The 26,889-nt window shown below is 57.5% G+C and overlaps 2 protein-coding genes across 4 annotated transcripts in view; both read left to right on the top strand.

The window, feature by feature from the left end:
* The first annotated feature begins 7,265 nt into the window (after positions 1-7,265).
* NPW (neuropeptide W) lies at positions 7,266-9,429 on the top strand. The gene is made up of 2 exons (XM_063171613.1): positions 7,266-7,714; positions 9,032-9,429. The coding sequence occupies exons 1-2, from the start codon at positions 7,310-7,312 to the stop codon at positions 9,065-9,067; spliced, it is 441 nt and encodes a 146-aa protein (XP_063027683.1). The 5' UTR covers positions 7,266-7,309; the 3' UTR covers positions 9,068-9,429.
* Positions 9,430-17,389: 7,960 nt separating this feature from the next.
* NHERF2 (NHERF family PDZ scaffold protein 2) overlaps positions 17,390-26,889 on the top strand; it is a 32,980-nt gene continuing 23,480 nt past the window's right edge. Inside the window, exons 1-2 of one of the 3 annotated variants that reach the window (XM_063171588.1) lie at positions 17,390-17,633; positions 21,654-21,911. In XM_063171588.1, coding sequence (XP_063027658.1) covers positions 17,424-17,633; positions 21,654-21,911 — 468 coding nt within the window. In that variant the 5' untranslated portion in view covers positions 17,390-17,423. Of the gene's footprint in view, positions 17,634-19,718; positions 19,836-21,653; positions 21,912-26,889 lie in introns of those variants that run through there. The other 2 variants (XM_063171589.1, XM_063171590.1) reach the window with 2 other exon arrangements.

Genomic DNA, 26,889 nt, shown 5'->3' with positions numbered 1-26,889 from the left:
ACACATCTTTCCACAGCTGTAAAATGCCAAAATAAACCTCTCTGTTCCATTTTGTCATCATCATACAAGATATTCCCACTCTCTTGGCATTCCCACCATCAGCAAGCAGCACAAAGAGTTGCTAAAAAGCCAACACTGAAACCTTCAAACTTCACCAAATCCTGTTTCCAGCTCCTCACCCTTCTGGAGAGCCATCCTGCTGGTGCCTGTGAGTCATGTGTTGAGATTCATTTATTTTGTGGTGCAGAGAGGTTTTTATAAGCCTGTTTGAAAGGATTGAATCATTCTTTGCTGATGATTTAAAGATGCCGGTTTATTTCTCTGGTGATTGCAAATGAGAGTCAGATCTTAGCACTGAGTGTGACCCCAAAACATAAAGAAATAAAATTTTATAGAATTAACTGGGTTCTAAATGTCTTAGTTGGTGCTTAGTTCAGTGTGTTGGCAGGCAGGTAATGTTTCCCTCCCAAGAAAAAGGGTTAATATTGACACTTGGGATAGTTGATTTCCATGTTTACTCACTAAATATCCCATAATAACTGCAGGGAAAGGCCTTCTCCAGTCATTTCATCAGCAATAAATACCCTTTGGAATAATTGATCAGTCTGGAGATGAGCACAACAAGCCCATTGCACTCAGCAGAGCCCCAGACCCGATATTTATTGTTCAGTGCCGAGATCCTGTCCAAGTGTAGAACCAAAGGTTGAGCCTTGGATTAATTTCCCATTCCCAGCCTGGTGCCGACATGGCTCATTTGCAGCCAAGGCTCTCAGTGCAGAACGGGGAAATTTGTCTTCATTTGATAAAGTTTCTGCTGAAAGTGATGATGTTCTCAGCGTTCTGTTTTAAGGAAAATGAGTCTCAGCCAGCCCCTGAGCAGTGGCTTCCCACAGTTACCTCACTGCATGGAATCCTGGCATGGTTTGGGGTGCAAGGGACTTAAACCCATCCAGTGCAATCCCATCACCTTCCACTGTCCCAGGCTGCTCCAAGCCCCATCCAGCCTGGCCTTGGACACTTCCAGAGATCCAGGGGCAGCCACAGCTGCTCTGGGCACCCTCCCCACGCTCTGAGTCAAGAATTCCTTCCCAAAATCCCATCTAACCCAGCCCTCTGGCAGGGGGAAGCCATTCCCTGTCCTGGCTCTCCAGGCCCTTGTCCAAGGCTGCACCAGGGGAGGTTCAGGTTGGATATTAGGGAAAATTTCTTCATGGAAGAAAGGTTGTCACACCCTGGCAGAGGCTGCCCAGGGCAGGGCTGGAGTCAGGGTCCCCGGGCTGCTCAGTAAATGTGTGGATGTGACACTTGGGGACGCAGGGGTGAACGAGGAGGGGACGGACTGATGGTTGGACAAGGGGATCTTAGAGGACTTCTCCAACCTTAACCTGTGCAGATTTGCCTGAAGGCAGATTTATTCTCATCTACACCCCTCCGAGCCCTCCAGCCATCTCACACGTGTGTGCTGGAGAGCCTCAGCTAATTACAGTTCAGGAGAACAGGAGAGCTCTTGGGAGTGGCGTGCACTTTGGTTAGGAGATCTCAGGACTGTCAAATGAAAGATTCATCTCCCAGCTCTTTCTCCTCACAGCAAACTCTGCAGAGCAGAGCCAAATGTACTCTGCACTTCACACATCTGGGTATTAACTCTCTGGTGGAGTTGGGAATTACTTCCAGGAGAAAGCCTGACTCGTGGACTGGAGGGAGCTGAGGATCTGCTCACATTTCAGACAGCAGCCCATGGCATCTTTCCTCCCTGCTCTTTTCCCTGCTTCTCTGAGTTTTTGTCTTTGCTGCTTTCCTGAGGCAGCACTGTCATCCCCCATGGTGGGGAATTTCTCGTCACGGTTCCTCCGTGGTGTTATTCACACCCAAACCACTCTGTGATGCTGCTGTTGCAGCCCTTGATGTGTTTGAAGACTTATCATCTTGTGCCAAGCGCAGGAGAGGCAAAATACAGGGCAGGGTGGGCGATGGTGTCTCACAGTCCATCCTCTCACCCAGGAGGCCCCACCAGAGCTGGGCTCTCCAGCTGATGAGTCAGGCCAGGAGTGAAGGGTCACTCCTGCAGCTTGCAGGGTGATGGACAACTTCATTAAGCTGGAGGTGAGGACCCCTCGGTGGGTTTGGTGAGTCTGGACCTCTGTTTGGTTTTGGTCTCCCATCAGTGATTCAGTGATTCCCTCTCTGTACCTGGCTTTGAAGCAGAAATAATTCCACTGACTCACCTGGGGCTTAGCTATTGTCTGTAAAGGGCTTTGAAATCCTGAAGGATCAATGCCCTGAGAGTGTGGGTGATTGTGGTGTGAGCTCAGCACAGAATCCAAGAGAGGAAACCAATTCCCTTGGCTTGGAGCAGCAGCTCCGTGGAGCTCTGCACAAGCATCACAAGTCTGTGGGGTTTTTTCCTTACCTTTGTGCTAATGGATCCATTGTTTCGTGTAAAGGTTTCTCCTGCTCCTGTTCTATCCTGTGTGACATTTACAGTACTCTTTGTTCCATTAGCAAAGTAATTTGAGATAGTTTATTATCCTTTGGAGACTTCACTGCCTTCTGTTTAACTTGCACGTGACTGGACCCTGAAGACAAAACCTCTTAAAATAGTGCGTGAGGCTAAAAATAGTGGGGAATAAGTTGCTTCTTAGGAGTCAAATAATTAATTTAGTGCACTTTAGCAAGATCTGCAACAGTAGGAAACACCCCTTGTTTTCTCTTTCTCTTCAGAGCCACCAAAGCCTGCTGCAGCTTTCTCAGGAGTCAAGGTGTGTTTTACCTCACAGCTTGAAGCCGTAATTTGTTTGTAGCAACTGCAGCTCCTTTATTTCAGAGGAACAGACAAATAGCATTTAATCACGTTCTGAATCACCGGGGGCAGGAATTGCTCCGTGATCCGAGTTTGTTACACAAGGACACACTCGAGATGTGAGAAAATGGCAAAGGTTGTTATTGCTGGGGCTTTGTGGTGTGCTGCCAGCACAGCACCTGAGGCACAGGGGCTGTTTGGGTCCCCCTGGCTGAGTGCCTCATCCCAGCCCCACACAAACCCTGCTCTGATTGCCCAGGAGCTCAGCACTGGGATGGGTGCTGGAAAACACCAGGATTTACTGAGCACACGTGTGGGAATGTCCTTTTCTTGCCATCAAGACTTTGCTCACTCCCAGGCTGAAGTAAGGCAGGAGGCAGCAGGGATGTGAATGTGGGAAAGGAGGGGAAGTGCAGGAATTTGGGCAGGGCTGGGGAATCAGAGCAGCGACCTGGGCAGCAGGGTGTTCACACAAATGTGACAAAAATGTGACATTTCTGAGTGGGGCCTGCAGTCCCAGCTCGCTCAGCTGCTGAGCTTCCAGCCTTGTCTGGAAATCACCTCCTCACAGCAGCACTGGCTGTGCTCCACCTTGGGCACTGCCTGGCACTGCCTGGTATGGCAAAACTCATCCCTTCTCCAACCTCCAACTTCACTTTTGTGCCTCCAGCTGATTTCACAGCGGTGAAGCTGCTTTTGGCTGATTTGTGTCCGTCTCTCCAAGGCCAGCCTGCACAGGAAGGCAGAGCTGGGCAGTGGCCAAGTGAAGGCTCTCAGAGCAGGAGGCTCCAGGTTACTCAGGCCAAACTGCTGTTCCTTGGGTGGTCTTTGGCAATGTGCTGAATGCTGTGCCTCAGTTTCCCAGCCTGAAGGACAGGATGATCCCAATTAGCAGAGTTGGATGAGTTTGCAGAGTGCAGGAGGGCAGGCTCTGTTCCTCTTCATCCCAAGTGATGTCACCTCCATCCTCTCATACTCCCACAGGGACATGCTGGAGAGCCCAAATGGCCCAAAAATGTCATGAATAGAGCAGGCATTAATGCCCAAGAGTGCAGAGGCCCCATGGCAGGGCTGGCCTCTCCGATTGCTTTGTTTTCCTGCTCGCTGAGTTGCTAACCTTCCAATAAACACCAGAGTCATTATCATAAAAATGTGGAAAATGCTGTCATTAAACCCCACCGGTTTCGCTTTCAAGTGCCTCTTTCTGGGACATCAAATTCATTTAGCTCATTCTCCAAAGCCACAAATCCTGAGTGGCTGCAGTAATGTGTGTGGTGGGAGGTGAGAGCACAGCAGGAATGAAATCGGGTGGAGAGGCTCTTCTGAGAGCTGGGCTGCGTTTACTGCAGGGGTGAAGATGTGGTGCCTCCAGCTGCTCACCCCTCTCTCCCCTCACTGTGGGGTCCCTCTGGATGTTTTCCACAAGCCCCAGTTCGTGCTCTGGAGCTGTGGTGGAGATGGTGGGTGCAGTGCAGAAATTGGAGGTACCCTCTGGAGAACCTGAGCATCCAGCAGGATGGGGGTTGCAGCAGAGCCTTCCTCTTACAAAAAGAGGGATTTTGTTCCAAAATGAGAGAAGAAAACCTTAAATCGTTTCAGCAGCAGAGACATGTGGTAAATCCCTATGGTTAGGTTCCTCAGAGAAGCTGTGGCTGCCCTATCCCTGGAAGTGTTCAAGGTAAGGTTGGACAGGGCTTGGAGCAACCCAGGATGGTGGAAGGTGTCCCTGCCCACAGCAGGGAGGGGACTGGATGGGCTTTAAGGTCACTTCCAACTCAAACCACTCCAGGATTCTGTGATTCAGTGATGATCCCATTCCTCTTCCCCTCAGCAAATGTGGAATGACATCATTAAAGGTTCATTTGAGCACTGGGATGAACCCCAGCACTGGGAGCTGTGTCTGTGGTTGGGAAAATGTGATGCTGGAGCCAAAATCTGAGGGTTTAAATATGAACATAAAAATGGGGTTTCCAAAAGGGCTTGGGGTCAGCTGGACCCTGCCCGAGGTCGATAAACACCTGCAGCTATGGAAATTACCCGAGAGGCTGAAATCTCTTATTCCTGTGAGTCTGTACAAGACTTCCATAGGAACCAGGACTTCTTCAAAAGTTTTTTATCTCCCAAAAATAAGCAGGATTTTGCTCCTCTGGGGGAGTTCCTGGCACAAGCCCACCCCGGAGCAGCTCGGTGCCATGTGCCCGCTGACGTGCTACGGTATTTGCAGAGCATCGACTTCTGTGAGGGGAAGAAGAATCCTAAAATTATCTTTACTTACTTAGAATATAAATAGCAGACAAATTGCTTATCAGCTGTTTCGTTGGAAAGATATTTAAAAATACTTGGGAGAGGAAACGTGCACTCTGCTGGAGATCCGGAGCCGTGCTGCATCCCAAGGCTCTCGGCCTTGCGGACAGAGCTGCTGGCTGTCAGCAGGGATCATTCCCGGGAGGAAAGAGTTCAGTTCATGGAGAGTTTATCAGGGTGACAAGTTACCCAAGTCACACCAAAAACACACAGAAAAGACACTTCAGGCAGATCTCTGGGAATGAGAAAATCTTCCTTTCCTGCCTGGGAAGGTTGAGCCCACATTGGAGCGTGGCTGCAGTGAAACGGGAGCTGCTAAACCTGCCTTTGTTTGGGCACAGGGCAGGTGCAGAACGAGCCAAGAGGAGCATCAGGTGCTCCTGAATCGATCCTTCCCTCGTGGGGAGGAGGGAGTGTAATGGCTTTAGCCGGAGGGAGCAGAGCCCTGGAGGCAGCGTGTCCTGTGCCAGGTGACCGGGGATGCGCTGGGCTGCTCCGTGAGCTGGGCTGTACTGCTGCCATTCATTAATGGCTCCAGCAAACAGCAAAGTGCTGAGGCCTTCTAATGTCCAGAGCACTCAGGGGTGACCAAAATAGCCCATTCAGCCAGGATTGGCTCCCAGTGAGACGGGAGCAGCCGCATCCTTACTGTAAACCTGGGCGCTTCCAAGAACTCAGGCCGTGCCTGGGTTGGACTCTGCTCTGGGTCATTACAGGAACGAGCTGTGCTCTGCACAGACGTAACTTCCAGCATCCTCTCACGAAAGGCTGGATCAGGCTGGATCACCCTCCTGCCGGCTGGGATTTGCATTCACTCCCAGCCTTCTCAGAAGAGGAAAACCGAGAGGCTCCAGACTGACACTGCCCATCCCACATGCCCTGATCCCTGCCGGGCCGAGGGGCTGGCTCCCACAGGAGCAGGATGTTGCTTGGCTCAGATCCCACACTCTGAGGGGTTCCCAGTGTGGTTCTGTCCCCTGTGTGAGCCTGGAAAAACATCCCCCAGAGTGGAGGGGCACAGAACACCAACAACTGCAGGCTGGGCTGTTAAAGTTTCCACTGGGGACTTGTGCTTGTTGGGTGGGAGAAGAGGAGGCTGGAGGGTGAAGGACTGGGGGATCCCAATGATGGGAAGCAGCCTGGATGGGATTCCTTTGGACTGTGTTAAAATGAAATCCACAAGGAGAAATTCCAACCTCTGCCCAGAGCAGCTGAGGCTGCCTCATCTCTGGAAGTATCCCAGGCCAGGTTGGACCGGGCTCGGAGCACCCTGAGTTACTGGAAGGTGTCCCTGCCCAGGGCAGGGAGTGGAACTGGAGGGGCTTTAAGGTCCTTTCCAAACCAAACCATTCCGTAATTCTAAAATGCTGAGATTAAAATTAATCTTTGTGTGGCCTGAAAAAACCCCCAGAAATTATTTAGTCCTAGTTCAGCATATAAAGAACTTCCCTAATCAACAAGAGGAACTGGAATTGCTCTCTGCTGAGCATAAACTTGACCTGCTTGGTTTCATTAAGGAATCTGGAGGGGGGAATCAGCTGACTGCAAAGGCAGAATGGATGGCGATATCGTATTTAAGATCTGAGTGGCAGAAGAGGAGGGCAAGCAGCCTGGCAAACCCACTGCAAATGGCCCTGAGCACTTCACCGCAGGGACCACGAGGATGCTCACGGATGCTTGGGCTGCTCCAGGCTCCGGGGGAATGCCCAGAGGATGCTCGAGGCCATGGGGACGGTGCTGAAGGCTGCAGGGAGGCTGCTCAGGGATGCTCGGGCTGCTCTGGGTTTCAGGGGGATGCTCAGAGGATGCTGGGGGCCATGGGGAGGATGAGAAGGCAACAAGGGGGATGCTGACGGGTGCGCGGGGTCCTGCGGGCTGCGGAGAGATGCTCGGGATGCTCAGAGGATGCTGGGGGCCATGGGGAGGATGCTGAGGGGGATGTTAAATGGGGATGCTGACGGGTGCGTGGGATGCTGCGGGCTGCAGGGAGATGCTCGGGGATGCTCAGAGGATGCCGGGGGCCATGGGGAGGGTGCCGGCATCCCGGGGGGGGGCTCTGCCGGGGGAGGGCGGCCGGGGGCTGCCGGGGCGGAGCCGCGGGGCCCCTCCCGACGGCGCTATAAACCGGCGGGGCGCGGGCGCGGGGCAGCCGTCGCTGGGGTGCCCGGGGCCGGGCACAGCCCTGCCCGCACCGTGCCCCGCGCCATGGCCAGGGGACAGCTGTCGGGGGGCGCCTGGGGGGCCCTGGTGCTGCTGGGGCTGATGCTGCCGGCCGCCCCGGCGGGCGCCTGGTACAAGCACGTCGCCAGCCCCCGGTACCACACGGTGGGTCGCGCCTCGGGGCTGCTCATGGGGGTCCGCCGCTCTCCCTACCTGTGGCGGCGGGAGCTGCCGGCCGAGCCCCCCCGGCACCCCGGGAGCCCCGCCGGGGACAGCCCCCCCGCAGCCCCGGGCCATCCCGGCGGGGAGAGCCCCCCGGGCGCCGCCCCGGCCCCGCCGCCGCCGCCCGGCCCGGGGCGCCTCCTGCAGCGCCTGCTCCGGCGGGGATGGGGATGGGGCGGCCCCCGCCCGGCCCCTGCCCGGCCCCCGCCCGCGCCCCGCCAGCCTCAGGTAACGCCGGGGACACCGCGGGGCTCCGGGGGATGCGGGGCAGCGGCCGGTCCGCGGGGCTGGGGATGCTCGAGGGGAGCCCGGGATGGGAGCCCTGCGGTCACTCCGCGGGGCTCGGGATGCTCGAGGGGAGCCCGGGATGGGAGCCCTGCCGTCACTCCGCGGGGCTCGGGATGCTCGAGGGGAGCCCGGGATGGGGAATCCTGCGGTCACTCCGCGGGGCTCGGGATGCTCGAGGGGCGCGATCCACCCGCGGGCTGGGGAGCCCTGCGGTCACTCCGCGGCTCCCGGGGTGCTGGGGGTCACCGGGTTGTGGGGAGTGTGGAACCGTGCAGGGGTTTCAGCAGGAAATTGGGGTTCGAGGAAGCTTGGAGGGGCGTCACCGGGTAAGTGTGTGTTTGTAGGGGCTGTGCTTTGCCTTCAGAGCAGAAAAAGGTCAGGTTGGACGGGGCTTGGAGGAACCTCGTGTAGTGGAAGTTGTCCTGCCCATGCAGGGGGCGGAATTGGGGGATCTTTAAGGTCCCTTCCAACCCAAACCATTCCAGGACTGTAGGATTTCTGTGTCCCCCATTAGGTGCATCACAAACCCGCACTCTGTGGGACCGAGCTGCCCGTGCCCGAGGGGTGTCCCTGGGCTATCCATGGGGTGTCCATGGGGTATCCATGGGGCTGGGAGCCCGGTGATGCCGGGATGATCCCAGCATGGCCTCCCCCTCTCAGGACCCTTCTCCTGCCCCTCGGGGCTCAGCCGGGCTGCGTGGGACTGCCTCGGGGCCGGCTCCAGCCTTTACATTTCTTTCCTCTTATGTAAAGCTGGAGCCAACATCCAGCTGAAATCCACCGAGGCTTTTAGCTGTTGGATCAGCCCCTGAAACATGTAGCTGTATTCCTCCCCCACTTCATTTTTTGGAGGAAATCTGGGATAAGAATCATTTTGGGAAAGCTCAGACAGGTCAGCCCAGCCCTGGATACGTTGTGCTGTCCGGGGCTCCACAGCTCTGACCTGGGTACACCCTTGATTAAATCCTTCTGATTTCCCAGCCAAATCCCCACTGGGAACCCTGTGGGCAGGTCCAAACCTGGAATTTGGTTCTGCGTGGGGTTTATCTGCGTGGGGTTTATCTGCGTGGGGTTGATCTGCATGCACGGTGGCAGAAAGGGAATCTGCGGGTCACATCTGAGCCTGTGGAGGAGGAGATTTAATGAAACTTGTGAATGGAGCTGTGCTTTAAGCACTGAAACGGGGTCCCACGTGGGGAGGGAGGTGGTGCTGGAGCTGGATACTCCAAAATAATCCAATTCCTCTTCTCCTTCCAGCTCTTCCCTCTTGAGGACCTGGCTCTGAGCCGCTGACAGAGTGGTGGAGATGCTTCCAGAGGAGCACTGGCTGCCCCGGGTGGGAGCTGCTCACCTGGCTGGCAGGGAAGGCTCTCCTCGTTGGATCTGCGGGCACTCTGACCTCTCTGAAAGCACACAGACACTGACATCCCAAAACTCTGATTTCTCACAGCCGCTGCCCAGCTGCAGCGGTAAATCCATCTTGTCTCCAGGCCAGCCCTGCGCTATGAACTCGGGGAGAAAGAAACAGGGGAGATATTTATTTTTGTTTATTTTTTTTACATTTCTGTACTGGCTTGTTTGCATTCTTACAGAAACGTGTACTGTTCGCTTCCTCGGAACCTGCCCTCATTAAAATGAGATGTGATCAAAGGAAACTTTGGCTTCCTGGTGCTCTTGCAGGGTCTTGGTGGGGATTTTTTGAGAGCAGAACCTGGTCCAGCTCTGCATGGGGCAGACACGTCAGCAGTTGGGTCAGTCCCAGATTTTTCTGGCATGATTTAACTCCTTGACACAATTTTTTCTGTAGTTTTACAGTAAATCTCTTACTGCCTCTTGAGGAGTCACTGCCAGGCCAAGTGCCAGCTCAGATGACAAAATTTTGGGATATTTCCTCAACTGGGCTGTACAAAAGCTCTGCGAGCCCTCACTGCTCTGCTTGTGTTTTACGGTTTGATTTCTATATATTCCCACTGATGGAGATAAATGTCAATGCCCATTAAAACAGGGAGAAGCCTCAGGGCTGGGCAGGAGAATGTGGGGAAGGGGCATTGGAGGGGGTGGCATCTGGGATTTAGGGAAAACTGAGGTTTAGGGGGCTGAGTCTGGCGCTGCTGAGCTTTAACATGCCAGCAGATTTTGCAGGAAATTTGACAAAAAGAAACATTTATTTCCACCACTTTTAGATGAACCCCCTGCTCCTGCCAAGGTTTGTGCTGCCTTTGGTTGGGGTCTGGAAGGAAAATCCCCTCCGGGGGCATGTCAGTGCCAGGCCAAGCCCTCCCTGCCATGCTCCCCTCACCCCGGGGCTCTGTCACCCTTCACAGGCTCTCAGGGAGGATTTTGGGGGCTGTAAACCATGAAGGATCATTCTCTCCCAGTTGTTTTCCCCACCAGTTTCTCCTCCATATCCCCTCTCCTTCCCCCCTCCCACGATTTTCCAACTCCTGCCCTTGGATGCTGGAATGGGCCCGATGAGACACAATTGCTGCACTTGAATCCATCCTCGGCAGGAGCCAGCAGCCCCTGGAGTGGCCATGAGGCCAATTCCTCCAGGAAAAGAAGGGGTAAAATGAGGCAGAACAGGTAAAGCTCTGCTTTGAACAGGAGGGTGCCCAGGAGGGTGAAGGGTGATGGGATTAGAGACCCTCATCTGTTGGCAGCAAACACTTGAACGTGCCACTTGCTGGAGTGAACCCATGAGACATTCAGCAAAAACCACAAACCCTTCACTCCTCACCTTGGAAAATCATTTTTCCTGTAGAGCTCGAGCTGATTCCCCACCGGGGCTGTAAAATCATTTCCTCTGTGCTGCTGTTTCTCTGGAGACATCTGGGCCTTCCCTGGGGGTCAATGAGCCAAATAAAAAGGAAGGAGGCTTAAAAAGGCATTTAATTACCCTCCCACCTCAGGGCAGGACCCAGCCATCCCTGATGGATGTTAATCTGATCCTTTCACTCGCTGATCCCGAGGGAGATCCCACATTCTTCCCCATCACATTCCCTCGCTGGCTCGGAGGGGCTGCGTGCCTGCACCACCAAGATCCCATGGCTTGGGCCACAGGGACGCCCTGTCCAGGCCCCAGTGAATGCCCCAAAATGAAATGCAGCCACAGGGATGCCCAGGGGGAGTGCCAACATCTGGGATTTACAGCTGGGAGCAAAGTGAGGGGACAAAAGCTTTAGAGAGGAGCAGGGAGAGGCCCAGAGCTGCAGCAGTGCATTGGCCCTGGCCTCATTCAGGGTCCTGGTCCTTCCCTGTTCCCCAGAGCAGCTGAGCAGGGACAACTGCAGCCAAGGAGGACAATTCCCAACGCCACTTTGGGATGGGGGGCTCAGAATCGTCCAGTGCCAGTGGCACCAACCATCCCTTCCCTCCCACCATGTCCTGGGGGCTGTGGGGAGGTGGACAGGAGGTGCCACCAGGAGTGCAGTGACAGCCGGTGCCTTCCCCAGGCCCTCTTGTGGTCACAGCAGCCACCATGGAGGTTGGGACCAGCCCTGCCACCACGTCCCCATCCCTGCACCTTGCAGAGCAGGGAATTGCCCCCGTGGGTGCCACTTTGCCTGCGTGGCCCCAGCCAAGGCCACAGGTCCTGGAAGGGATGGATGTTCCGGCTCTCTGCTGTGCCCCTGCCCTGTGCGTGGTTTTGGGCAGCCCAGGGATGAGGCTGCTCAGGGTGCCCACGCAGCACACCTGGGCTCTGGAGCTGTGCTGGGGAAGATGGAAGAGGAAAGCCTTATCAATATGATTGTCTGACAAAAGATGTTGAGAATATAGAAACTATAAGTGAGATTGAAATGAAAGCAAGCTTTGAGATACCTCAGTCACTGAACAACTGGAAAACAATGGCGTGGCCAGCTGAAGGTGATCCCCTTCTGATGGAACAACACCCTCTGCTTGCAGACAGGCCCAAGGGGCAGAGCAGACCCTACAGCTTGGCAGAAGGGGCCCAAAGAGGAGTTTTTAGGGTTTAAAATGTAACACAGTGTGGTAATGTAATGATTCTTACAGGCTGTATGTAAATGCTGTAGGATTTGTATCTTGTACTAGATTGGTTAGTGAGAATTAGAATATTCAGCACAGAAGATGATCTATTGTATTGTAACGAGCACTTCACTCTTACCTTTTTTACTCCCTTACCCTTTTACTCTCTCACCCTCTCATCCTCTCTCCCCCTCTCTTCTTTCAGTCCTGCTCTGAGCTGTGGCAGCTCCCAGCAGGGCCCTGCACCCAGGCCCTGTGCAATAAACCCCAAATTCCTGACCTGGTTTCAGGGATCTCTGCTCCCCATCCATCCCAACCATTCTACCCCCGTTGCTCCTACGGAGCTGGATGTGGCCCGGGTCCATGCCCAGGGCTGCCTTGGCGTTCCATGGTCACAGAGGGCCTGGCAGTGCCCGCGGTGCCCGGTGCCAGCGGGCGCTCCGTCCCAGGCCCAGGGCGGGCGAATCCCAGCGGCTGTGGCGGGCAGGAAGATGTCCCACCCCGAGCCGGGGCAGCTCCCTTTCCTTCCCGGCTCCCCGGCCTCTCCCAGGGGAGCAGCAGCAGCCAGGGGGGGTTTGGGAAGGGCAGAGGCCGGGCAGGAACCGGGGGAGCTGCCGTGAGCTCACGCTGGGCTGGCCCGGGCACACACAATGGCCCCTGCGGGTACCAGGAGGAAGAAAACTCCCCAAGGAATTTCCTCCAGCGTCGGGGCTGCTCAGAAGCTGTTCCTCAGGGATGCAGGCCAGCACTGAGCACATCCCTGGCTCTGGATGGAAGTCCCTTGCACAGAGCTGGCTGTCCTCCTGGTCCCTGCAATGGCCCCAGATGGCCCTGTGGGCACCAGGCTCCTCAGGAGCCAGTCCCTCTGCAGTTCCATTATCCACGGGCCTTTCCTGTACCACCACACACATCCCAGCTCCTGCGGGGAAAGGCGTGTCCTGCCTGGCAGAGGCCGTGGGTGTCTGTCCCACGGGGACTCTGGGTGTGGGAGCAGCATCCCTGCAATCCCCAGGTGGAGGCTCAGGTGTGGCCAGCCCGGCTGGGCCCGTGGCCAGCTCACGCCTGCACAGCATCCAGCAGCACCAGCCCCACCAGCTCAGCTCAGCACGGCTCAGTTCCCACAGCTCAGCTCCCACAGCTCTGCCACCTCCTGCACATAATAAAGGAGCTGCCAGCTTGTGCAAGATGGATCTCCCGGCTCTCAGCGGCGTGGCTGAACTTTCTGGACTTTCACAACCCACAAAACCAGTAATTAATCGTGCTAATGATCGGTTCTCCTTCTATCCCCATCAATCTAACCTGGGGAATGTTTACAGCTCAATAGTGCCACACACAGAGGCTCAGGGAAAATGAGATGGGGTTTTTTATGAGCTCTCCTCTCATTCCCGGTTCCTCGGGCAGCACAAATAAATCATCCCCTTTGAAATCGTCCCCTGGGAGCAGGCAGGCCCAGCAGCCCCACGCTGAGTGATGGTGAAACAAGGGAGGAATGAGCACAGAGCATCCAGGCCAGTGGGAAATGCCAGGAGTTCATTTATTCCCAGTTAGAGCTGATCACTGCAGTGGCACGGGCTCTGCACTGCCAGCAGGGACCATCAGCACGAGGAGCAGCCCTGAGCTCCCTCCACAGCCAGCAGAAGGTGCTGGGAGTGCTGGAAGTGGAGCCTGGTGAGCTCCAGCTGTGGGGTGGAAAGCTGGAATGTGGATAAACACCAGCACTGAGGAGGAGGAGGAGGCTGAGCAGGAGGAAGAGCAGGAGCAGTGTCCAGCCCTGCCCTGGGCCAGCAAAGATCCCAGCCCTGAGCAGGATGAGCTCAAGGGAGCGACCAACATCCCGGGACATGGAAATGCCACCAAATCTGCCCAAAGCCACTCATGGAGCCATGAGTGAACCACAGGGCTCATGGCATCTCAGCAATGAGTGTGCAGAAGGACCCAAAGGCACCAGGAAAACCTCCCACCCCTCTGGAAGCTCTGGCACAGCCCAGCAGCTCCATCATCACCATCCTCCTCCTCAAAGAGCTCCTCAAACACCCTCCCACTGCCTCAGGGACAAACCTGACTGAACAGGCTTGGGGGGTCAGCTGAGGATTTCCCAGTTTCTGAATGAGGATGGACTTTGTGGCTCCCCAAAATCCCCACTTGGAGCTGACAGGGAGCCTGGAGGGTGACTCTGATTTCCATAACTGGGAAAGTCTTCACCTGCATTTTAAATTAGTGTTGCAACAGCATCAGGCCTGAGGCAAAGGGAGCAGGACACAGGTGGGATTCTCTGTCACTGCTCAGCCACGTGCAGGGAGGGAATTGGAAGCAGATGTTGGCCAAAAAGAGCTCCAAACCCTTCCAAGCCACTGAGCTCACAGGTCCCTGGGCTGCCTCTGCCCCCAGTCTGGGCTTAGAGATCTGCCCAAATCAAAACACCCAGAAATTTAAATGGAAAACTTCTGCCTGAGCAGGATCTGCTGGATTTACCAAGGCTCTGCCATTCCAGGGTGCAGGAACCTGTCTGTGCTCTCTCATTTTGCTTTCAGTGAGACTTGGGAGGATGGGAAAAGGCAGGATGGGCAGAACCAGAGGGATTTTGTACCTTGTGAGGATGCACATTTGCACAATGTATTTTAATTTTCCTTCCAGCTCCTTCTCCATCAGCTGCAGGGAAAAAAGGCAGGATTTCCCTGAGATCCGTGTTTGTGCCAAGGGATGCACAGGCTGTGTCCGAGGACAGGCAGGACAGCCCACAGGCTGTGTGCCAGGGGCACAACCACAGCTCCTAAAGCAGAGGGATCACAAAATAAATGTTTGATTTTAGGATCACAAGGTGCTCAGGCAAAGATCCAGTGCTGAGTCAGGGCTCTACCAAGTCCCCTACATTCTCTACAATAAACAGATGGGGTTTTTGGGGGAAGGAATGGCTTTTGCAGACACTGAGGTTGAAAAAAATCAGTAAATCCAGAGCACACTTTAAAAAATGCTTGTACTTTAGAAAAGAGAACTTTTTAAAAATTCAAATGGTTTTCCCCCTTTTCAAAATATTTTCCCTCTGTTTTATTATCTTTTTAAAGTTTTTCATGCTCCCAATGTTTTCAAAAAGATATTCAAAAGGGTTAAATATTCACTCTGACCACCCGAAAGATTTTCTCCCACCGTGTTTTTATTGCGCTGAATCAAAAGAAAAACTTTTTGGTTCAAATAAACTTGAAACAATTCCTTCTCCTCCCCCCTTCCCTCCAGCATTTTGGTTTAGCCAGTGAGTGGAAAAATCAATTATTCGCACTCCTCCAGCCCGATAAAAAGCTTCAGGACTCCACAAAGAGGCTCGAGGGAGCAGTTGTGTTGTACAGCAAATGAAACGGGCTCAGGTTCTCAGCTCTCCTCCGGGGTCACCCGGGATCCTGCGCTGAGCTCGGCGCTGCTGCGGGGACACAGGCAGTGGAGAGGCAGAGCACTGTCACTGGGGGAACTAAAACATCCTCCTGGGGGGACATTGCATCCTCATCACATCCTCATGGGGGGACATCACATCCTCATGGGGGGACATCAGATCCAGCTTTGGTGGGACTTCACATCCTCATGGGGGGACATCAGATCCTCCTGGGGGGACATCACATCCTCATGGGGGGACATCAGATCCTCCTTTCGGAACACCACATCCTCCTTCTGGTGGGACATCACATCTTCATGGTGGGACGCCTGTCATCCTGGTGGGACGTCACATTCTACTTTGGTGGGACATCACATCCAACTTTGGTAGGATATCACATCCTCCTGGCGAGACATCACACCCTTCTTTGGTGGGACATCAGATCCTCCTGGGGGGACATCACATCCAGCTTTGGTGGGACATCACGTCCAACTTTGGGGGGACATCACATCCAGCTTTGGTGGGACATCACGTCCAACTTTGGGGGGACATCACATCCAGCTTTGATGTGACATCATGTCCAACTTTGGGGGGACATCACATCCAGCTTTGATGGGACATCACGTCCAACTTTGGGGGGACATCACATCCAGCTTTGGTGGGACATGAGATCCTCATGATGGGACATCACATCCAACTTTGGTGGGACATCACATTCTCCTTTGGTGGTTCATCAGATCCAGCTTTGGTGGGACATCACATTCTCGTGGCGGGACACACGTCATCCTAGTGGGACATCACATCCTCCTGGTGGGACCTCATGGCTGAGGTCCCTGAGGAGCTGAGGCTGCCCTGACCCATCTGGAGCCAGGGCTGAGCCCGTTCCCAGCCCACAGTGACAGACACCCCAAGGGACAGCCCCAGTGCCCCCAGGCAGCCCCTGCAGCTCCCAGAGCCACACTGCCTGCAGGGAATGAGGGGGAAGGACTGGCAGAATGGAGATAAATAATGCTGTGATGTTTCAAGATACAGTCTCCAAGCGTGTTTTTGGTTGCAGGGTTTTTAAGGGTGAATTTATGCATAGCTGCAGTGGAAGTAGGGTTTTTAAGCAAACTACACATTAAAAGTAAATCAATATTAATTTCTGGAGCCTTTTATTTCCAGCCTCCAGCTGGCTGCTGTGTTTGCTCAGCCCTGTAAAATCTGGTAGGAAAGCTGTTGAGGAAGGAGAAGCTGCAGAAGAAGGCCTGAGAACATGTGTCAAAGGAATGTGACACTCAGGGCCATCACTGTGACAGCTGCTCTGGGTCGTGTCCTCCTTGTAAAAGATTTCAAGGAAATGAAGCTGAGGAATGCAGAAAGGTGAAGACGGGGATCTCTGTGTTTCACTAAACAAACTCAGCCCAGGTGAAACCTGGGTGGCCTCCAAGGGTCAGCCCGGATGGAGCCGGAGCCTTTTCCCACCAGGAGTCATCGAATCCTGGAACGGTTTGGGGTGGAAAGGACCTTAAAGGACTTAAAGATCCGGTGCCACCCAGCCAGTGCCACCCCTGCCCTGGGCAGGGACACCTTCCACTGTCCCAGGTTGCTCCAAGCCCCGTCCAACCTGGGGACACTGCCAGGGATCCAGGGGCAGCCACGGCTTCTCTGGGCACCTGTGCCACAGGGATCCACCAGATCGCCGCTGCTGGGAGGGTTTTGGCCTCGGGGCTCCATCAGCCGCTGGTGCCGGGGTCAGTGCCGGTTCCGGTGCCAATGCTGGTGCCGGGCATCCCCAATCCCGGGGCTCCATCAGCTGCTGGTGCCGGTGTCAGTGTCGGCTCCGCTGCTGGTGCCGATACCAGTGCTGGGCATCCCTAACCCCGGGGCTCCATCAGCTGCTGGTGTCGGTGCCGGTGCCGGTGCCGGTACCGGGCATCCCTAACCCCGGGGCTCCATCAGCTGCTGGTACCGGTGCCGGTGCCAGTCCTGGTGCCGGTCCCGGTGTCGGTTCCAGTGCCGGTGCCGGTCCCGCCCCGTCCCTCGCTGCGGCTCCGCCCCGTCCCCTCCCGTCCCGCCGCCGTCCCCGCCCGCCGCGCTCCCGGTGCCGCGGGGCAGCCGCAGCATGGCCGAGCTGCGCATCGCCCCGGCCCCGAGCCCCGCCGCTGCCCCGCTCCCTCCGCCGGCCGCAGCCCCAGCCCCGGCCCCGGCGCCGGCCCCGGTCCCGGTCCCGACCCGCCCCTCGGCGCCCGCCCCGAGCCGCCCATAAAAGCGGCCCCGCGCCCGCCCAGCTCCGCCGCCGCCGCCGCCGCTCCGCCGCCGGCCATGGCCAAGGACCAGCTGAAGCCGCGGCTGTGCCGAATGCTCAAGGGGGAGAGCGGCTACGGCTTCCACCTGCACGGCGAGAAGGGCAAGAGCGGCCAGTTCATCCGCAAAGTGGAGCCCGGCTCGCCCGCCGAGGCGGCGGGGCTGCGCGCCGGGGACCGCGTCGTGGAGGTGAACGGGCTCAACGTGGAGCAGGAGACGCATCACCAGGTGCGGCACGGAGCGGGGGCACGGCCGGGCACCCCGGGCCGAGCGGGGCTGTGCCCGCTCCAGCGGGGGTTTCACCCGAGATATCCCGAAATATCCCCGCTGGAGCATCCCCGGCCTGGCTGCGGCGGTGGGGCTGTTGCAGCTGTGGGCGGGTGCTCCGGTGGGTGGCTGTCCCGATGGGGTGGGTACCGCAGTGGGGTGGGTGCCCCGGTAGTGTGGATGCCCCCCGAGATGCCAGGGCCGGGCTTTGCGTGGCCCGGGAGCCGCAGCTCCGTGCGGGGTCGCGGCGCCGGGCGCTGCAGTCGTGTCGAGGTGGGGAAGGCGAAGGAAGGTGTGTGTGGGGCTGGGCAGGGCTCTGCCGCGTTATGCAATCGGTGGTGGAAAGGAATGGGGAGACCCGGGCTTTATTTCCGGCTCTGCTGTGGGTTTTCTTGGCTGCTTTAGGCGAGCTGCGCCTGCCTGTGCAGCTCGGAGTGTAGGAAGATGCCTGAAAATCTCCAGATAGAGCTGTGCAGATGTTCAGTGGTTGGGCTGGCCAGGGAGCGATAGGGCTCGGAGGGGAGCCCTGGCTCTTTCTGACCACGCTGGGACCGGGCAGCTCCGAGGGTGCTGTTTCTGCTCCAACAGAAGCTGTTTGTTTCAGGCTCTGGCATTTTCTCCTTGTAAAACTGAAACTTACATTTGTCAAACAATTTAGTCTAAAAAACCCCAAGAAATGCGGAAAAAAACAAGCAATGAGAACAAAAACAAACAAGCGGTGAGGTTCAAGCTGCTCCAGTCCTGCTGGACTCTTGGAGCCTGGCAGGGGCACAATTTGCCTCGTGGTTTGTGGGGCTCTGCAGGATTTGGTGTTTTAGTAACTTAAAACATCTGCTCAGCCCCGCTGCCAGCACTGCAGGGGACAGACATGGGATGTGCCTGGACCCCGCAGAGTTTTGGGGGGCTCTGTGTCCCTAGACCTCGCCCCAGGTGTGGATGTTGCTGTGCTGAAGGTGAAGCTGATCCTTCCAGGTGGCTCCAGTGAAGCCCCGTGTGCTCCCCCCCATGAGCCTGGTGGGGTTTGGTGGCGAACTGAGCTTGTTTTGATGCTCTGAGCCAGCCGTGTGAAAGTTGATGTTTGTCCTGAGAGCGGTTTCAAACCCCTTGAAGGAGGATCCCCATCTTTGATGTGGCTGGGCAGGAAGGAGGGCTGTGTTCCTGTGGTGCCTTGGCAGCCAGCAGAGCTCCCTGCTGGTGCTGGGCTGCTGGGGACGGGCGATAGCGGAGCCAGCTGCGCCTTTGAAACGTGCTGGGGCTTCCCAGTAGGTCAAGTGAAATGGGAGGGGGGGGAAATTTCTCTTTCTTCCTTTTTTTTTTTTTTTTTTTTGGTTGTTGTTTGTTTTTGTTGTTGCTGCTGGCGGCAGCATGGAGCGCTGGCACTGCCTGCTGCAGGGCAGTGATTGGAGCAGGGTGTCCCATCCAGGGTGTCCAGGAGCGCGGCGCCACTCTGGCTGCTGTGGCACTGGGATCTGTGACAGTGCCACTGGTGGGAGCCCTGCCTGCTCTGGGATCACCATTTTCCTGCCTCGATGCCACAAGAACCTCTTCATTCCCCAAAGCACTGATGGGCCGTGGCGAGGGCGATGCCCCGGTGGGTCACGCGATGGCTCTGAGCAGCCACTTCACCGTGGCCCTTCCTCTGCTCCTTGCCCAGCCTTGAACAAGTAACACTTCTCTGTGGCACAGGGGAGCCCGCAGCGCACAAGGCCTCGCTGGTTGGGTGTAACTGTGTTTCCAGCTGAAGCTGGCAGCATTTTTGTCTTTGTTCTGTTTTTTTTTTCTTTGGCCATGCCCAAGGAGCGAAGGCATGCTCTGTCTCAGGCTTGCATGCTGGGTTCCTCCGAACCGGGCAGAGCTGCAGCTCCTGGGCACAGAAAGGCTCCTGCTGCCCGGGGAGCCTGGCAGCATGGAGCAGGGCACGGGCACCTCTGTGGGAGCTGCTGGTGGCACCGTGAGTCCTTCCTGGGCGCTGCTGTTTGGCAAGGGTGGCGGGGCCGGCATTGCCGGGCTGGTGCTGCTGGCGCAGGGGTAAAGTCTGCCTGGGTGGGGCTGCGGAAATGGTGGGGCTGGCTCGGGTGCTCAGGAGGTCCCAGATGAGCAGGGCAGGCTGCATTGTCTCCAGAAGCTGCGGGACTCCGGCCTGGGAGCATGGCTCGCAAGCGGGTATGGCGCTGGGCAGGAGCTGCCTCCCACCTCTCTGCTCTGCCCCCAGGGACACCTGCTGCCTTGGGGGGCTCCTCGCAGCCCCTGCTGCCTTGGGGGGCTCCTCGCAGCCCCTGCTGCCTTGGGGGGCTCCTCACAGCCCCTTCTGCTCGTCCTGCTGGTGGGGAGGGGGCAAGGGGCTGCTCTGTGCCGCTCTCCAGCCCTGCTCAGCCCCCAGCGCTTGTGGGATCTTCACTCCATCGCTGCTGTTGCTGTTGGGGGGCTCGGCCATGGGGTGAGCCCAGCACTGCTCCGTGCCAGCTTTGGACCCTTCTGCGGACCCTCAGAGTTTCTCTGCAGTCTGTGGGAGCCCTGTGATCCCCTGTTCTGCCTGGAGAACCCGAACTGCAGGCTCTGGGGGTGTCCCTGCAGGGCCGGCACCTTCCCCGTCCCCATCTTTGCTGCCGTGCTTTGGCTGCTGCTGCTGCTGCCAGGTCCCCTCTGGGAGAAGTGTCCCTGCACAGGCTCTGCTGGTGTCAGCAGCACTGTCTGATGGCAGATGTAAATGGATCTGAACGGGAGCAGATGGGTTTTGTGGGCCTGGTGGATCAGCAGCCTCCAGGCTGGTTCCAGGAGGGATCCTGGATCACTGCTGTGCAGGCAGGGCTGCAGTGGATGAGTTGGTTCAGCCCTGGCTGCAGCCTGTGCATTTCTTCCAGGCTGGTTTTTCTCTTGTTTGCAGATACCGGCTCTGTTGACCTTGAGTGGAGCTCGCGGGGAGTAAATAAATGCTGGTTAATTGCGTATTAGGCTCGTTTGTCGCTCTAACCTTGGCGTGTCTGGCCGCTGTGACCTAGATCAGAGCAGGAGCCCTGCAAGGAGCCCCGGGCTGCTCTTGGGGGGTTCCCAGCATGTCTGGGGTGTTCAGGGCCGCCCCATGGCCGGGGATGGTGGCTGAGCGGCGCTTGGAGCAATGCCACCCCTCCTCCTCCTCGGGATGAAGGCCTGTGCAGGGAGGAGGTGCCCTGGCAGCTGCCAGCAGTGAGTCTGGAGCTGGTTTCCCTGTGGATGTTCTGGGTTTTCCCTGTTTCCATCCCACTCTGGTGGGATTTAGCCCTGCCTGGCTGTGGGATCAGCTCCTCCTGGCTCTCTGCAGTGTCAGTGCCTGTCGGAGCCTCTGCCAGGCCCTGATCCTGCAAAGGAGCCGGGCACAGCAGGACAATGTCCCCATTCAGCCCTGCTGGAGCTGGATCCTGCCAGGGACGGGCTCATCTCCCGCTCCCAGCACTGGCTCCCCTCTTCTCTGCTGCTTCCCAGCACGGGCTGGGGATGGGTGCATGGATTGGGCTGTTTGCTTCCTAAATCTACCCCTAGCCTGCACAATGGTGTGGTGGGAACAGTCCAGCACCTGACTGCCCTCATTGGTGCTTGGAGCCTTCCTGTGCCCCCTGGCTCGTGCCCTGCCCTGGGCATGGGAGTAGAAGGACACCCTGGATTGAGGAGATGAGGGTGTTTGCTTGGTGGGATGGAGGGTTGCTGATGCTCGAGGGGCAGTGCCAGCCTCTGGAAGCTCCTGACCGAGCAGGAGGCCATCCCAGGTGTCTGGGCAGGGTGATCCTGGCTGGCAGAGCTGCTGTATGGCTGCAGGACCTGGGCTGGAAGAGATCCCCGGGGATCTCCCAGAGCTGTGTCCTTGTCCTTTCTGCCCCATCACCTGTATCTGGGAGCACAGCCCCGTACCAAGAGCGGAGCTGCATTGCTCGGGGGGAGCTGACGGCCCTCGGGTGCCACCCCTGAACGTCCCCATGGCTCCATCTGAGCCGTCCCTGTCGTCCCCAGGTCGTGCAGCGCATCAAGGCCGTGGAGACGGAGACGCGGCTGCTGGTGGTGGACAAGGAGACGGACGAGTACCTGTGCAGCCTGCGGCTGACCTGCACCGAGGACATGGTGCACAACGGCATCGTGCTGGGCTCGGCAGTGCCCCCTGCCAAGGGCCTGCCCAGCGACAACGGCGAGCTCTGGAAGCCGCAGCTGGATCTGAGCGGGGGCGGCCTCCAGAGGCATTCCCACAGCTTCTCCTCCCACGGCAGCAGGAAGGTGAGGGGGCTGTGGGGAGTGCGTGGGACCCCTGGGATCTCCTTACTCCTCGGGCATGGCTTGTCCCATCAGAGGAACCCTTCTGTGTGTGGGACTCATCCTGGAGACCCCCAGTGTCCCTGTGGAATCTCTCGCTCCAGGCAGTTTGGGGCTGTACATCCCCTTCCCCCCGGTGTCCCGAGGGTCTCTTGAGCTGCTGGGGGGCTCTGGGGGGCTGCCAGTCCTGGGGACAGTGACCCCACGGTGCCTCAGCCAGGGCTGGTGTCCCAGCCTGGGTCTCAGGCTGCCCAGAGCAGGGCCGTGGCCAAGCTGGAGCTCATGAATGAGCTTCTCTGCCTCCATTATTCGCCGGAGGGAGGGAACATCTGGGCTGAACGTGTTCGCAGCTTTTTGCTGAAATGGGAAGTTAATTGGCTCTTTTCAAGCGGCCTGGGTCTGGCCTGGGACTCGGCACTAAGTGCCTTTTATTGGTAAACTGCTTTCCAGAAGGGAAGGAATTCGGGGTGGAACAGGTCCAGTTTCCATGGCTGCGGGGCTGGAGCCGGCGCCGGCAGGAGCGGGGCTGATAGCGGGGCTGGCAGGAGCTGCTGGGTGCTCTGTGCCCTGCTCCACGGCCATCTGTGCCCTCCCGTCCCTGTCCCCTGTCCTGTCCTTGCTGCTTGGGCTGCTCAACAGCCTCTGCAGCACGGAGCTGCTGGGATCCCCTCCTCCTCCTCCTCCTCCTCTCTGGGGGCCCTGCAGGGGCTGCACTGCCCGCCCGGTCTCTGTCCCCTCGCACTGAGGATGAGTGCTGGCCCAGAGGTGGCCACTGGGCTGCCAGGAGGACATCCATGGGAAGGTTGGGAAGGTGCTGTGTCCTCAGGAGCCCCCCGTGCAGAAACCCCCGTGCAGATAAGGGTGATGCTGGTGTGAGGCAGGAGAGGGGCTCCCGCCTCTGGTGCTTCCCTCTGGAGCTGTTTGGAGCCTTGCAGAGAAGGCTCCCCCTTCCCTGGGCCAGCCTGGGAGGCTGGGCTTTATTTCCCTTTATTTTCCTTTACTCAGTGCCTGATTTGAAGCTGTGTGTGTGCGAGGGTGCTGCTGGCTGTGTTTCCCTGGGGCTGCAGCCCCTCGGGACAGGGACAGGAGCCATTCCCAGGGCCAGGGGCATTTCCTGCGCTGGTCGGGCTCTGGGGGCTGCAGCCCCCCGGGACAGGGACAGGAGCCATTCCCAGGGCCAGGGTGGCTCTCGCAGGGGCATTTCCTGCGCTGGTCGGGCTCTGGGGGCTGCAGCCCCCTGGGACAGGGACAGGAGCCATTCCCAGGGCCAGGGTGGCTCTCGCAGGGCCGTTTCCTGCCCTGTTCCCTGCGCTGGTCGCGCTCCAGCAGCGGGAGCTGACGGGAAGTCAGGCCGGGGAACAGGACGGTCCTTTCCGGCCTTTGGGCTGTGGCTCCTCCGAGGAGAGGGTGGGACAGGGAGAGCAGGGCTGGCAGGGGGAGGAGAGCCCCTGTTCCCCCCAGAGAGGCTGTTCCTGGGCACTCAGTGCCCACTGTGCTGGACACAGGCCTGATGTTTGGGCTGGACACAGGGGAGCTGGTTCTAGGGGTGATTCCCCCCCTTGTGGGGATGGGTTTGCTCCTGCTGAGCACCCTGGGGTGGTTTGTTCCTGCCCCAGTGGCTCTCAGGAGAGCTGGGCACTGCCAGCTGTGCTGCCAGGGTCATTTCTCCATGCCAGAGCCGTGTGTGACTCTGGGGTGAGGCCAGGGGTGGCTGGAGCAGCAGGACCCGCATCCCGCTCCTGGGCCTGGCCATCCTGCCTGACTCAAGGTGGTGAAACCTGCCCCAGGCTCCTGCTCTGGCTGCTGTGTGCCCCTTGCTGGCTGCCAGAGCAGCAGAAGCGGTGCTGGACCCCGATTTCTGCCCTGCCCTGTGTCCCTCCATGGGGCAGCTGGAGCCTGATCCTAACCCAGCAGCTCACAGGCACTGCAGTGTGCAGCTCCTGGATATGGGAGATTGCTGCTGCTGCTGCAGTGAGGCTGGGATACACCCAGGGATTGTTCCCCAGCCAGATTCAGGGCTGTTCTGAGCTTTCCTGGAGGCGTGCAGTGAAGGAGAGGAGGCAGCTCCTTCCCCCTGCAGAGCCGTGGCCCCAGGCTGTCCCTGTGGGAGCTGGGGCTGCTGCTCCAGGGAGCTGCATTTTTGTCAGCAGCGTTTGTTTATAGAAAGCCTGGAGTTTTCCTGGATTTGAGGCCGGGGTTGTTCAGGGCAGCCTGAGGAGAGGAGCAGCTGAAACGGAACGAGGAGGGAAATCTGGTGGTGGTGATGGAGCAGGAGGGTGGGCACAGCCCTGCCACCCCCCAGAGCTGCCCTGGCTGTGGGGAGGTCACCGTGCACCCCAGCAGGGAGCTGTGCCCAGCACCTCGTGCTGCAGGAACCTCGCTGGTGCCATGAATAATTCAGCATGTATTTAAAATCCTGCCCGGGGAGCAGGTCAGCAGGGCTGGCAGCCAGCAGCTGTGCCCGTCACAGCCCTGCTGTCCCCAACACCGTGGCTGTGGTGGCACAGGGAGCCGGGGCTGCCCTGACCCACAGCGTTGTGCCCGTTCCTGTCTCTGCTGGGCTGGGGAGGTTTGTCCCACTCTGTCCCCTGGCAGGGCACGTGTCCCCCATGCCAGGTTCCCAGGGCTCTGGCTGTGCCCTGCCTGGAGTGCACAGGTGGGGTTTGGGGGTCCCAGCGTGCCAGGGCTGCTCTGGGTGCTGGCTGTGAGCTGCTTTAATGGCAAAGGTGCCCTTGGGCCACGGCAGGCTGTGATAAACCCCGGGGCTGGGGGTGTGTGAAAGGCAGGGGAGCTGCAGGGCTGCCAGCACCTCACCTGGGTGCTGCTGCTCGTTCCAGAGGTGTCCTGGTGGCACCTTTGCAGGGCTGTGGCTCTGCTGTCCTATTCCTGCGGGGCACTGGGACCCCGTTATGGCCATTGGGGACGTTCTTGGGACTCGCTGCCTTCTCCAGGTGTGTTTGTAGGAGAAACAAGAGCAACAGCAAAGCCAGAGAGGCTTGGGGTGATGCAATTGCCTTCCTTCATGCTCTGGTCTGCAGGGGTGGGTGTGAAAAGGGACCTTTACAATCCTTGTGAAGGATAAACTTCTCCAGGGTTTATCCTTTGGAGGACAGACCCACATCTTGGGGCTGCTGGATTCCAGCCTGTTGAGTCTGGGGATTGAAATGGGAAGGAATTAGTGGCTGGTTGCTGATTGTGCTGTACTGGGGAGGGATGGGGCACCTTAGGGTCACTGCTGGCAGGAGCTGGGGGCAGCAGGATGGTGTCCCTGGGGTGGCAGGGGGTGGTGGCAGCAGGATGGTGTCCCTGGGGTGACACAGGGGTTGGTGGCAGCTCCTGAGCCCCGCATGTGCCTGGGGACAGCTGTGCTGCTCTCTGAAGGACAAAGGACCAGGTGTGGGGTCAGTGCTGACCTCGAGGCAGTCAATATTTACCCTTCTCTCTGGGCCAGGAGTCAGAGCTCGTGTCTGTCCCAAACAAACGCCAGTGCTGTGATGTGTCCTGCCCCAGCTCTGTGAGGGGAATAACTCAGCACAGATGTCTTTGGAGCACTTTGCCAGCTCAGCTGAGGCCCAAAATTTAGGGCTTGTAGAATAACCACAGAGATGTAATAAAACCAAACATGAGCAGAAATGTCTGCAGCAATTATGCAATTTAAAAAAAAATAAATAAGTGGATGGTTTGAATTAAAGCGCTTCCCTGCAGCATCTTGCACTGCCCGCGGCAGGCTGGGCTCTGTGGGAGAGGTGGGAAGGATGGCACAGCCCAGCCCTGGCACGGCCTGGTGAGGCTCCTGCTGGGCAGGGAGAGCTGTGGGGAACCCTCTGTGTCCCAGTGCATCCCTGCCCTTCCCACAGCAGCTGCTTTTGGGGATGCTGTGGGTCTGAGAGGGCAGAGATGAGGGGAAGCTGTGTTTGTGCCACCCCGGGGGCACCAGGGATGTGCCACTCTCGGGACTTTGCCCATTTTTGCCTTAAAAAAGCACTTTGCAAAGCCAACTGTGCGCCTGCAGCGTGGAGCTGGCCCTGGCTGAGGACACGGATGGGGTGGATGAGGAAGGGAAGGTGCCTGGAGAGGCTGTGCCAGCCCCACGGTCCCTGCCACGGGCACCCCTGTGTCCCTGAGGGTTTGCCTCGGTGGGAGCTCAGCCAGGATGGCGCAGGGCTCCCTGCTTTTGGCATCTCCATCCCGAGCAGCAGCAGCAGCCGTCGGGCGGGGCTGTGGGGCCGCCCTGCTGACCCCGCTGCATTATTGATGTCCCCGGGCTGTGGCATCGCGTGTCACCGGCTGGGGGTGGGCTCGGCAGCGGCTCCAGCTCCGCACCGGGGGCTGGGACACCTGGGGATGCTCGTCCTCATCTTCATCCCTGGGGATGCACATCCTCATCTTCATCCCTGGCACTGCCAGGGCCAGGCTGGACCCAAGCTGGGGATAATGGAGGCGTCTGAATGAGATGGACTGGGAGCTGCCTTCCCATTGTTAGGAAACTTAATCCACAAACACCCGAGGTTTGTGTCCAAAAAGGAGACAGAGGAGTCCTTTTACTTTATTTGAATGAAGGGAGAGGCCATGGGGCATTTCCCAGGATCTCCTGAGTTTTTGGAGGACTCAGCCTCCTTTTTATCCCAATTTCCAGCCACATTTCGCTTCTCTCTTTCCCCATTTCTTGAGAGGTTGAGACCTCCCAAAACGCCTGATACCAAAGATTTCCCTCTAATGTAGACCCTCCCTTTTAATTTTTAGTTCTTACAGAATTTAGGTGTTTTTCCCCATTGGCTGAGGTACTTGGGAGGTTCAGACTCCCCAATACACCTGATACTGAAGATTTCCCAAAGATTTCCCTCTAATGTAGAACCCTCCCTTTTAATTTTTAATTCTTATGGAATTTAGGGGTTTTTCTTCCCCATTTCATCTTTCAGTGTCTAATTTCGTTCATCAACAA

This window comes from Melospiza melodia, chromosome 18 (assembly GCF_035770615.1).
Source record: "Melospiza melodia melodia isolate bMelMel2 chromosome 18, bMelMel2.pri, whole genome shotgun sequence".
Classification (NCBI taxonomy): Eukaryota; Metazoa; Chordata; class Aves; order Passeriformes; family Passerellidae; genus Melospiza; species Melospiza melodia.
Note: the sequence above shows the minus strand (reverse complement) of the source record. Positions and strands in the feature narration are given on the sequence as shown.

Coding starts and splice junctions, on each gene's coding strand:
- NPW (XM_063171613.1), top strand. CDS start 7,310: ATGGCCAGGGGACAGCTGTCGGGGGGCGCCTGGGGGGCCCTGGTGCTG. Junction 7,715..9,031: donor CCGCGCCCCGCCAGCCTCAG/GTAACGCCGGGG, acceptor TTCTCCTTCCAG/CTCTTCCCTCTTGAGGACCT.